The sequence below is a fragment of the Orbicella franksi genome, chromosome 2 (genome assembly GCF_964199315.1).
Source record: "Orbicella franksi chromosome 2, jaOrbFran1.1, whole genome shotgun sequence".
NCBI lineage: Eukaryota > Metazoa > Cnidaria > Anthozoa > Scleractinia > Merulinidae > Orbicella > Orbicella franksi.
In genome coordinates this window covers 37,097,091-37,110,123 of record NC_138146.1, presented here as the reverse complement: position 1 = coordinate 37,110,123, position 13,033 = coordinate 37,097,091, and the positions used below count along the sequence as shown (strand labels likewise).

Here is a 13,033-nt window from a genome sequence, read left to right as displayed (position 1 = left end):
CCTAGGCCGTGTACACAAAAGCCGACAAAAGGCACGTGGCGTATTGTTTACACTGCAGGCTGGATATTTGTTTCCGTCATATGTATATATAAATAAGTTATCATTTAATATTGAAAACAGCTTCTTGACCAATCACAAATCTTCAATGAGTCATAAATGACAAAAAAGAGTAGGAAATAAACTCATTCCGACGGGAAACAACTTTTTTTATGTATGTTTTTCCTGTCGGGTATTTCGGTAGTAGGGAGAAAAAAACCTTCATTCAGAAACGTTATCCCCACATTTCAATTTCCACCTGTCAGCTTTATTCAAATTCTGAAAGCTTTGGCGTCGATTGAAATTTTTTGTTTATTACCACCTTTGTTTTGTTTCTCATAGGGCTGTCCGATTAAAGCGAAAGTTAACATATACCTAATCCTTTTTCCTATTTCACGGTATGTAAATTGAAAGCTAGGTGAATGCAGAACCTTCTGGGCGGACACATCTTGACGAAATTATTGAAGGTCCAATGAAATAGTTTTGAAAACAGAACCCAGCACATTTTCACCTGATTTTGAGGAATAAGCAGTACATAACGTTAAATGATAAAAACGATGGAGTGACTCATATGTCCTCATACAGACAACTTTTTAGAAACTGAAATTCTTTCTGGGAAATTACCACTGATTCCCGGAATTTTACGAACGTGTCGAACTCATTTCAGTCTTGCTACCTCATTGCAATGAAAAGTATGGTATGTTGTTCCGGTGATATTGACTTATTTTCCAGTAATAAAACGAGAAAGATATCTTCAAAGGTGTAGCTTGTATAGCCTGTTTCAGGTGTTCGGTTATTTGGGGGAGAGCGTGAAAAACAAGTAAGTTAAAAAGAGACGAGATTTTAGTTTAGGAGCTTGAATCGAGTATGGATCTTCAGTATTGAGCAGATAGGGAAAAATTTGCGGTAAGCCTGTAAGTTAATTAAAATCGGCTGGGTTCAAAGAGTTATAATAAGGTATATTTCAACTGGCTATCTTCCTTGTAGCCTACTGAACAGGCGGATTAGCAGAGCAGACCGCGAAGCGCGAAACACGAGCGCGGAGCGCGATGCGCCGGCTACCTTCCCTGTGTTTTCTTTGTCTGCAATTCACTCAATCAATTGAAGCCAACTAATTCAGCAAACAGACGCGCTCCTTCACTTCATCTCCTGCAGTGCAAGCGACACGAGTATTGGATGCATTCGTAGAAAATCGTTCATAGCAGTTTTTCATCAGAAGAATTTGGTGAATTATTGAACCCGAGTAGGGTCAAATTTGGTTTTTGCAAGAGACAATCATGATTCTCAGCAGTTTTAATAATTCTCTTTTTTTCTTCCGAACAACAAGGTCAGCTGTTTCATTTAGCGTGCCTGTGAACAATTGAAACAGCTACAAATGGTATTTTCTTTTACCAGTCCGTTTAATTAAAGCCAGACAATCTAACAAGCGTCTGCTTTCACGCCAGGGTTCAATAACAAAATTAATAATGCAACAGCCGAAGGTGTTTGAAGCATCCCGTATTCGGTAACGGTAAACACTTTAAGAGGGACGCTTATAAACAGATAGCAAACCTTGGATTTCACCTGCAATCACAGAACGAGGCTGAGCTGTTTTTAATTTAAGATAACTTTTTACTTTCTACTTTTTCAGATTAGAATTGGAATGGGTTGAAACGTTGAAATGGGTTCTTCTCCCAAGAAATTTTCAAAATGAACTATATTTAATTTTCAAACAAGGTAAAAAAAAGTTGTTATTTAAAGCCTTCTTTTAACTGCTGAAACCATTCAACTAATTGGTGTGCCGGCCCAAAGGTATTTACATTCCACTTAGTTTACCTTTGGTGTCTGAGAATTTCGCTGGATTTTATTTGCCTGTATTTGTAATAGACCTTATTATCTCATTTGCATTGCAATATAATCCAAAGTGGATAGTTACCCGAAATTGCCTCACATATATGTTGGATTATTTACAAACGAGAAAAGTTCACCGTGAAAAGAGCTATTGTTTTACTACGAGTAAATTATACCAAGAGATTATGACTCTTGACTATACTTGTGCGATTAACCAAATCATGAAGCATTTTATAAAGAGAGCATTTATTTCAATGATTATAGAGGTTTTGCACGGCAGCCATATTGCGTGGCAAGAACAGTAGGTTCTTTTTCCTATGGGTAAAAATGTTCTCTCTAATGCAAAACATTTTCATTGTTCCTGCCATACAACATGGCTGCCGTGCAAAACCGCCATTACAGAAAAAATTGTCTCACAGAACAAGGTATAAAATTATCTGCATTTACAATGAGTTCCTTTCACAAAGCGTCTACCATAAATATCGTATGGCTCGCATTCTTCTATTTACAGTATCCAACTATTTTCTCGGCCGCCAGCCCATAGAATATATTTACCTGTTTTTGATTTTGCACCCTCTCTCCGGTGTATATCGTGAAACTTTCGTTTGAATTAAGCGGCTCCGCAAAAGTAAAAGACATTAAGGCTCTTTGCAATCTAAAAAAATCTCTCTCTAAAAGCAGCATTGTAGGGTGAAAAACTGTCAAGAACATTGATCTTTATATATGCCGAATTATTCTCCCATTTTGTTGGTTATCACTTATTGTCTATCGGAGGATAGACTGTTCACAGTCCCCTATTTTTCCGTGAGATCGTAGATGTCGATCACTGAGTTCGACGGGCCGCTATCTTGGTCTCTTGATGCCAGCGAAACTGGGGAGAGTACAAAATGCCCGTGGGTAGTACCACCACCCCTACACACTTGAAGCAAGTCTGCACAGCAAGTCAAGGAACTAGTGTAGGAATTTCTGTTTAATTTACAATATTTGTTTGCTTCTTTCAGTGTCCTCCATTAGTACAGTAGTGCTAAACACTTCGACACTTAAATAAAGTGATTTATTCATTTTATTATTTTATTACAATTGAGGCTTCGAGAGGCCATCGTCCCAGGAAACCGCATTTGACGTGAGGCAGTTGCCCGGTGGTAATGACTTAAGGCGGGACTGCCAAAACAACTGCTTTACAACAACTGACATTCAGCTCCATATCAAACTTCACTAGAGCGTTGAAGATCAGCTCGATCGTGTTCTGGTCTTGTCAGTAGTGGCGATTCAAGCTGACAAGCTTTCATCTTTACATAGTCGTTGTCACCACTAAGCAGGGGTGCTATAGTCTCATCATAATCGCCGCTGTCCTCTCTCTTTGACGGCTCATTTGCACTCTCGTACATATAAGGAGGCTATATTGGCAAAAGAAAACCCATAGTTCCTTATAAGTAATCTTCCAACTAGCCTTAGTCCATAAAGAAAGGGATGATTCCCAGTCTGAAATATAGATTTACCTCGAGCGAGTTAACATGACTCGTGCTTTGGAATTACGCCAGCAGTAACCTGTTCACAGGCTCCCGGCGAGGGCGAGCCGCCTTTTTTTCTTCCTGCCCCAGACCACTCTCGGCTAGCACCGCTCGCCTAATTTCTTTTTCCACACGACCAAAGAAGGAGCCGAAAAAATTGACAATTTTACTCAGTAAAGCTAGACCAAATTTTAAACTTAGATCTTTGTCAGACCTCATACTTACACTCAGTTTTCCAATAACGTCCATTAAGGGTTTCATTTTCTCTTGCTTTCTACGTTTTCTGTTGGAGAAAGTTCCCAAACAGTTAGCTCGGTGAGCAATTTAAACACCTTTGAAGTTACAGCGTATCAGATCCGGGTTATATTTCATCAGTCAGATGTATACAAAAATTGTCGGCACCCGACAACAAGGTTAGATCAAACCGATATATACAGAGCTTAAGCGAAGATGAGGCGACCCCGAGGACAACGTCTAGTAAAAAATGAATTTATAAATTATTTTACCTTCGAATTTCACAATTGTCTAGATCTGTTCAGTGCGCCTATTGGTCTCAGAACTTGCTCAAGCTAAATATGTAACGCCAGGGTTCAATTCAAATAAAAATACGAAAAATTAGCCGCCGTCGTTCGAGTTCTCCAAAATACGCATAACTTAATCATTTCACGTCGTTTTACACGAGACGACTGAGAAATGTAACGCAAGTGCACAGCTATTGGTTTGCTCATTAAACCTTTTGTTTGGTGGCGTTCTGGTTGCCAATGCCTTACGCTAAACACGACGGCAACGGCAACGAGAACGTCACCAAACAAAAGATTTAAAGAGCGGAACAATGGCTATGCACGTACATTATAATTCTTGGTACATTTCTTTGTCGTCCTCACCAAGTCAACAACGGGGAATGACCAGTTTCCAAGTTTTTTGACAACGGAACTCACTGCGGCTAATATTTCGTATTTCTATTCAGAACTGAACGCATTCGTAGCATATTCAGCGGGGGCAACTTTTAATACCGACAGATACACTGGATAGATCTAAATAAATGCGAAACTCCAAAGTAAAATATAAACATACTTTTTAATAGGCGTCGTCCTTGCCGGGTGATCGCCGTCAGGTCCCTAATGTTGATCAACGCCAACCGAGTCAGTGTCGAGCAAAGGTTGCATGAAGACCAAAACTTCCCCTAACAATTGTAAGTGGGTTGTTGGTAAGATTTACCTCAGTTTCTTTGACCAATACCAGGCCACCAGAAAAGCACAAGCAATACAAATTAGAAGCACTCCAAACGCGACACCAATGATAATGTAGAAATATCCTTGTGTCTTTGCACGAGGCTCAGGAGTTCCAGCTGGAAACAGTAAGAGAAATTCAGAACAAGTATGTCAGAAATGAACCAAAAAATGAGACAATTTCGTTGACCCTTTTTTGCGGGGCTTTTACCAATCCAATTAATAGAACCACTATACCCATTTATATACCATTTGAAAGCTGTAGATCTGGGCAAGCAAAAAATCTCATCAACAATCACTAATAAAGTGATAGCATTGACAAACGATGGTGTGAAAGGAGAGAACGAAAGAGTTTCAAACAGCCCACATCTTCATAAATATTAGGTATACCCCAAACTATAGCTTTTTTGTTATAGCTCTCTCAATGAGTAGGTTATAAGTAACAAAAGCAGCACAGGCCGCGCAATTATTGTAGAAAAAAGTTCCAAAACTTCCAGGCGTGGTGATCCATATTATTTATGGGGAGGGGGGGGGGGGGGGGGCACAATTTTGTGCTTCCAAGATCATTTTGCTACGAAAACTTCATCAAAATCTGCCAGATTTGATTCAAATAGTGACGGCACAAGCACATGTTAAGTGCTCTTCCGTGGCGAAAGGGTTAACTGGTACAACTAAGCTTGATCAGTCACGATGGCTGGATACAATAATATGGCAACAATTGCAGTCAAGTATATAACTTGCTCCTCACAGTGCTTGGGATTGAGGTTGATAATGTTGACGCCTACTGCCTAGTCTTGAAATTGAATTCCCATAATTAAGTACTGTACTTCATGATTGTATTGTAAAGCTTGTCCTTTTCACAATTCCTTTCATCATTAGTCCTATTTATCACTAGTCTGACTCATTGTACTTGTTTAAGTATTTTGCTAATTTAATATAAAAAATATAAAATATATATATAGCCTTTATTTACCCTCGGCAGTGTTATAGCACAAGTGCTAGTGGGGCCGAGCAAACAACTGAAACAAATAATTCAAATTGAACATAACATTGTTAAGAATCACAACTGGCCAGAGGCAAACCAGTTGGCTATTTACAAGCGTGGCCGAGGATCTCAACTCGGGACCACCGAGAAACAAATCCCACTAGCTAGAGTGGCAGGGTGGTCAGGCCTTGAACCTGGGACCTCCGGATTACAACACCAGCACCCTAAACCACTCAGCCACGCTGCCTCCTACAATTCCATTCATTCTTTTAATTGTGACCTAAAGTATTAATAAATGAATAAATAAATCAATAAATAAATTTATTTATTTATTACAATGCCTGCTTCAACTAGCTCTCACTATATGTGGGTAGTGTAAATTGTAATTTTGTGATCTTTTATGGAAATAAATAAACTATAAAACTGTAAACTGTACACACGCAAATAATATTATGATCAAGGCCAATATCTAGCCATCGTGACCGATCAAGGTTAGTCAATTAAGTATTTATTATATATATATGGCATACAGGAAGCTGTTTTTTTGCGGGATACAGCAGGCAATACTGAACGAGTAAAATAGCCCTGTACTGCCCACTTACCTGATTGGTTAATCTTATTTGCTCAAGGAGCTAGCCATACAAGTGAACTGGGATCAATACATCAAGGAAACACAACAAAAAGCATGTGGGTTTCTTAATGAGAGAACACGTGCAGTGTATAATAGAGCGGCTACAAACGCACACAAAACTGTTAAAAGAAGTAATCAATGACGGACATAAATTCATGCTGCAAGCATCTTGGTGTGACATTTTTTAAAACCCTAGCCAACCTTCTTATTCTTGAGTCTATAAATCTTACATTCCATTCCTTTCTTGTTAAATACAGTCATCCTTGCTTCTGAGTGGTTCTTGACATTTGCTGGATACTGGTAAAATCAAGCCAGTTGAATGTCCTGTGATCATTGCATGATTTGAAACTTTTCAAAACCATACAAAGCTTGGTCTATTTTTGACTAGCGAGTCAGTTCCCCAACTGAATAGATCTAAAAGGTGTTGCAATAATATTATAACCTCACAACATGGCTTTCTCGAATTTGCTAATAAATGCATGGATCTCATCGCTCTAAAACAACTTGCATCACCAGCTCAAAGAGGATTTGCGTTGGAGGCAATCCTATTCAAGATCAAACAAACCTGGTAAGTCTTGTTGGGCGATAAGAATGGAATCACTCTGAGGACCACAACCTGCACGTGTACACATCTGTGCAACTACGAAATAACTCTCATTCAAGTGTAAGTTAGTCAAGTTGCCTGTTGTCATGGATACATTACTCAGCACCACCACACAACCAGCGTCTATTGACATGCTACTGTTTGCCTTCCGGTAACAAAGCACAATGCGAGTGATTATTCCGTTCCAAGTTTTGTTGTCAGGAAGCTGTCAAATAAAACAACATTACAACTGTTCAGTGAAGGACAGATGACAAAGAACTGACTGACAGTTGCACTGAGTGTGATGGACAGCATGTGGAGAAACAATTATTGTCACTGATGTTGTTGCAAAATGATAAGTCATTTAATATGTATATATGCATCGTGCTTGTTAATTCTCAATATTCAAAACAAAATTAATTATTATTATAAAAAATTAAATCCCAGCGTAAAAATGAGAAGAAGAAAAAGAATGAAGAAACAGTGGATAAATGACAATAAGACGAACGTAAAAATAACTTGCATACAACTGTGAAGTAATGTCCTTAACTGATAACAGGAATTGGCAGGAAATAGTCAGCACCCGGAATTACATGTACTTCACTGAATCACATGGGCTCATCAAATTTATCAAGACCTGATCACTTGTTTACATCCACAATTCAAACTAATGGTGTGTCAACCTAGGATCGGCATAGGTCTCCACAGTAGCAGAAACTGGTTAACTCTGTAAAATGTATGTCAGTTTTCCACACATTCACATACCTTCCATTGAAGATTCACATTCCTGTATTCCCCATATAATATGGTGGAAGTCAGGTTTTTATAAATTGTAGGTGAATGGCTTGGTTCTGTTACACAATTTAGAACAAGAATTAGTCAGAGGAATTGACTGAAGTGTTTTCAATTAACTTCTGACAACTACATAATTTTGTACTGAAACTGCACTGCTTTTGCAAGGTTCTTGAAAGTGATGTTTGCCACACCACTTGAAAACATTTTAATAATTCTCTGTTGGGTTCTCTTTGTTGTGACCCAGCCCGGGTAGATTTAGGGGTAGCGCCAGGAGGCAACTCCCTGCCCCTTCTTCACTTGTACTTTCAAAAAAAAATGATCAACCATCTATAGATTGGAATTTTTCATTCAGTTTGGGTGGGCTGGTTGCCTGTGCTTGGCCACAATTTCTTTGGCCCCACTATCTTAATTTTCTGGATCTACCCCTGTGACCAATCAAATTCCAAGAGGTGAATACATGTACATGCATGTTCAGCACAACCTTCCCATGTGTTAGTGGACAATTCAAACAAATCAGAATAAATCAGCTGTAAAGGAAGCTATAACATGCAGAGAGAGGCTTATTTAAGCTTTGTACTATACCTTCTTCTGCAGTCCTGGCTGAGAAAGGGCCGATGAATTCCCCAAGATTGCCAGTGTTGTGAGCAGAATTAACTGAACAAGCAATGTAGATGTGGTACATGGTATATGGGTGAAGACCAGTGATATCATAGCTTATGTCAAACTGACATTTTCGATCTCTGCTCCAAAATTCTGTGGACTGATTACAACACATTATCAGTAATTACTTTACATTTCTGAGGTTTCATGTAGGAGGTGGTGTGGCCGAGTGGTTAGGGCCCTGGTCTTGAAATCTGGAGGTCACAGGTTCAAGTCGCAATCTGACCACCTGGCTGCAGTTGTTTCTTGAAAGACCCTAGTTTGACTCCTTGGTCATGCAAGCCTTGTAAATAGCCAAATGGTCTCAGCCTCCCTCCAGCTGGGATTTTTAAGCCTATTATGTCTAGTGGACATATTAGTTTCTTTCATTTTAAGTGGCATGCCTGTGAACTAGCTAGGTGTAGCTATAGGACTAGTGCATTGATAAACAGCAGCATTTGAACAATTTTTTTTTTAATCATAGTTTCCTTAATAAAATATGTTTTGGTTGGTGATTGCACCTTTTTTGTGTACCTCCCTCAAGATTATTTGTGATCCAAGCTGTTCTCTACATGAAAAGTCTACTAAATAAATGTTTTATTGTTATCTAAACCAAAGTCCAGTTTTACAAACACTGAGTCCATAAGAGTGTTATTAGAGAGGGGCATTACATATGGTAGCAAGAAAATCCCACTCCGATCTATTCATTTTATCTCAATCATATTTCACAAGAGCTAAAAAATGTGCCATCCCGTCGTCTGGGACTAGTAGTTTTTTTGTTCTCAGTTGTCCATAGGCAATAGCCTAAGCATGTCCTCTGCCAACTAAATCAATACTTGTAAAAGCAAACCAAGACTTGCCCATGGCAAGCAAAACTTGAAAGCCGCTTGTCTGAAGGGCAACCTCAAATTCAAGTTTTTTTCAAGCCCTGCTTACCTTTGTGTTATTAGACCCATCAGCAGTTTGCAATATTTTATACATCAAGGTAAGTTTGTAGTCCCCCATATTCCTGGGTCTATCCCAAATCAGTGATAGCGTCCTCCTTTTTGAGTTATCCACACGTACATTCTCTGGTTTTGTACACTTCACTGATGAAAAAGACGTATTCCAATTATGAATGAGTGTAACACTGGACAACACTGCTACAGACCTAGTAAACTCAAGCTATGGTTACTATTAGACTTGTGGAACAGATTATATTACTAACAGTGGTTCACAAATTCAAGAACTCAATTTAGCTCGAGTTACAACTCATTAGCTATGTTACAAGTTAGAGGAAATACAGATTGAATTAGATTTCTAATAAAAGTACATTTTATGATATTAATTCAATACCTAACATTCTTGGATCACAAGCTTTGAAAGTGCTATAACCATCACTTTGAATATTTCCAATGTTTATACTGAAGATGATTATAGGAATGGTTACCGGAGCATGGAAATCAAACAGGCTTGGAACCAATCTCTTGAAAAGGGAAGTAACATTACACTCTAAGACATTGCTCCCAATTCTTGAACTGGAGTTGACAGACAGACCAGTGCAATCTTTAGAAGTGTTGTAACCAAAAGGTGGATCCAAACAAAATTTGTTGTTTGGATTTGCTTTGTAACAGTAGAGGACATTGTAGGTGAATTGAAAACTGCTTTGGTAGTCATCTACAGCATTCCAAATGAGTGAAATTTTAGGAGGCATTAATCCATTTGATATGCACACTGGTTTACTGACAGCATCTGCAGAAAGAAGAAATCTACACATGTGGAATATTGTACTCTGATACTGAAGTTACTATTCACTACATGTAAGTTGCTGGAGAAATCTGAGGAAAACCCTATCAAGTTTCCTATATGCATCTTTTTTCTAGCATTTCTGCAACTCATGCCATACAGCCAGGGAGAAAGCTGAACAGTGAGCTCCATGTACCGACTGACTTAATTTTCACAAATGAGAGGCCAGAGATGTGGCTACAGTCTTACTGATAGAACACTAAAAGAACTCTGGAGCAACTTCTGCAATCAGTTGCGCTCTCTTCCAGGTTCCAAGTCTTCTAAAAACAAGGGTTCACTGGGTGGCTTGTGATATGTGTGGTTTGCGATTAACGAAAATTAGGTTTCAGATGTACATAGAGTAATTTGCACAGTCCAGAAAAATATCCATACCCACCCCAAAGAAGGTTTGAAGAAATCCGAAGGGGAAAGGTGAAAGGGAGTTTCAAAAGCCACACTTTGAAAAGAAAGGAGGTTTCAAAAGCCAAAATTTTAAAGGGGAAGTATGAAATTAGTGGAGAGGAGGGTCCAATATAAAAATCCTTCTGTGGTGGTATGGATATTTTCTGGAAAAACACAGTCAAATATATGTATAATATGTAGGTTGTTAGCAGACAGTTCTATTTTATATTGACCTATCACATGTGAATGTCTAACACCCAGCCAAACAACCAGTTACTTAATTAACAAACTGACGTCAGTTTTTTATGCGTCTGTCTTCTTATTGATGATAAATTGTGTCATAACATTGTCAAAGTGGCTGTGGAACCACGAGCCACAGACAAGTGGTTCTACAGTACACTTTGACAATGTTATGATGTACTTTATCATCAATAAGAGGACAGATGCATAAAAAACTGATGTCAATTTGTTTTTTTACAATAACAAGACCCCAGGCCAAAATGGTCAAATACTGGGAATAAATGAGGGGAAAAGATGCCATAAACTTGCCGTAAACAAGCGTGCAAAGTTTCTCGCTTTTTGATTGGCTGCTTAAAAAAGTCAATCAAATATCAATTTGGTTAAAAAGTTGACAGTTTGACAGCTGACAGTTGATCTTGAAAGCTTGCATAAATTTTATCCGTCTGTGCTCTTATTGATGATAAAAATGAGCCAATCAGCGTGCGAGAAATTAGACAGTTATTGTAAAAACCATTTTTGATACAGAGACAATGGGCTTGCAGAGTATTGAAAGCCACCCAAACACGTATGCTATTCCTATCCTATATCTCTTTATGCCATAAGGCACATAAGGCTTTAAAACACGTATGCACAGGTCTGAAAACATAATTGGGATCAGTCGAGAAAAGACAAGTGAAAAAGTTCAGGCTCCATGCATAATATACTTGTACATCCCTTCCTCCCTCCTCTTCCTAACCTCTTTTTGAATCCAGTGTCACCTCACTGCTACGTTAAGTTTGTTTTACTTCCTTCATCAACGCCGCTGCATAAAAAGTTATTCTCGTATCTCATTATAATTATTGATTAAGCTTACCTACAACTACCATGGTCACATTTACGTCGTTTGGAATATCGTCGTTTGGACTAAGACCAGAGAAATTGTAAACACTGCACTGATAAATGCCATCGTCTTGAAGTCTAATTTTGTTGAGAATCAGCTGCACCTTTGTCCCTGACTGTTGTGCCTGATTGTGGAGCCACTTCCCTTCGTGTTTCCAAGAAACTCGACTGGCCAAGAGGAAAGTTCCATTAACATTGCAATCCAAAGAAAATGATTTTCCAGCTACGACATATACCACCGGAGTTCTCACTTAAATTAAGAATAAGCCTGGTTACATTCAGAAGAGAGATTACAAGTAGAAAAGAAAGCAAGCAAAAGCAAAACGATTCATAATCCTTGAAGAACGACGATTAATTCAATCGAGTTGATAGCTCTACAAAAAAATCTTGACTAGTTTGTTCTGTTTTCTTCTTCAATTGCAACAATTACCATGAGTTAGACGAACGCTTTGCATTTGAATATATCATACCTGAAAGGATGGCTTGCTCAGTCCCTGTCACGTACAACAGCGAAATTAGAGACTGGATGACGATAAGGAAACTCAAATACACCGCCATAACCCGGAAGTGACCGGAAGTTGCTTTGGAACCACTCATTTCCCCAGGGAGGACAGCAGTAGGACAGCGGACTTTTGCCAAAAAATATCCCAGGCCCTCTCTGAAGGAAACGTAGAGAGAAACTGGGATCAAGGCTGCGTCATTTGCGACAGCCTCTCAATGAAGATTCATACAAATGCTAATTTCTATGATAGGTGATAGTTGATGATGCCACATTTTCTTATGTGCCGGCTGACAAAGCTGGCAGGATTCGCGAGCGAGTGACTTTTGGCAGTGGAACCGCCATTTTATTGCCTCTTGCGCTCGAAATCTCGCCAGCTACACGTCATCATCAGTTCTCGAGGCGCCAGTAGGCGCATAAGGCCGTCACATTTTCTGCCCAACACTCTCTGTTTTGTGCCGCCGCCTCTACATTCCACGTCTTCTACCCTGCCTTGTTTCTCTCTTTCTCGACAGTCCTTCTCCAAGTCTGCCAGCTACACGTACACAAGCTAATTTTCTTTCAGATAATGATTTCCCATTATTTTATTTCTCCACACATAAAGAAGAATGAGGGTCAATTTCCTTTTTTCGAGTGTCCTTATTAATTGAATTAAGCAGTGATATTTCTAATCTTCCTCGACACATAGGAGAAACGAGAAAACGCTACCATAACCACTAAACACTAATATAATTAACAATTAGATTATGAGCTCGAGATTTCTATGGTGATAGTTGACGATAATTTAATTGCTTTAGTAGAATTCTAACTGAAATAAACGCAAAAAACGGTTTCCAATGATTTCTTTGCGTATCATTAAACTTCACCAGAAGCATCACCATGATGAGCTCCTGACTTCCCGCTTTTACAAAATTGCACGGACTGAATTTTGTCACTGGAAATTTGTAGTTGTTTACGCGCGCGCACCCATGTTTTCAATAATTTCAAGTTTTTAAAGTCAAGAAACCGTT

At 38.9% G+C, this 13,033-nt stretch overlaps 2 protein-coding genes across 4 annotated transcripts in view; both read right to left on the bottom strand.

Moving 5' to 3' along the window:
* The window catches only part of LOC145479683 (protogenin-like), a 17,755-nt gene extending 17,553 nt beyond the window's left edge, over positions 1–202 (bottom strand). Inside the window, exon 1 of the mRNA XM_081458107.1 lies at positions 1–202. This exon is cut by the window's left edge and continues 268 nt beyond it. The gene's annotated coding sequence lies outside the window, so the exon portion shown is untranslated.
* Positions 203–384: 182 nt separating this feature from the next.
* Positions 385–12,761, bottom strand: LOC145479672 (uncharacterized). 3 transcript variants are annotated; one of them, XM_081458093.1, is made up of 10 exons: positions 11,995–12,760; positions 11,499–11,774; positions 9,575–9,970; positions 9,176–9,327; positions 8,183–8,360; positions 7,571–7,656; positions 6,788–7,031; positions 4,596–4,725; positions 3,603–3,660; positions 385–3,263 (listed from the first exon to the last, which is right to left on the bottom strand). In XM_081458093.1, exons 1-10 carry the CDS (start codon positions 12,119–12,121, stop codon positions 3,072–3,074), a joined length of 1,839 nt encoding a protein of 612 aa, XP_081314219.1. In that variant the 5' UTR covers positions 12,122–12,760; the 3' UTR covers positions 385–3,071. The 3 variants fall into 3 exon arrangements, 2 of the variants coding, with proteins under 2 accessions (XP_081314219.1, XP_081314218.1); XR_014048443.1 differs by having other exon boundaries at positions 3,249–3,263; positions 4,452–4,725; positions 11,995–12,761; XM_081458092.1 differs by having other exon boundaries at positions 3,259–3,660; positions 11,995–12,761.
* Between the last annotated feature and the right edge of the window lie 272 nt (positions 12,762–13,033).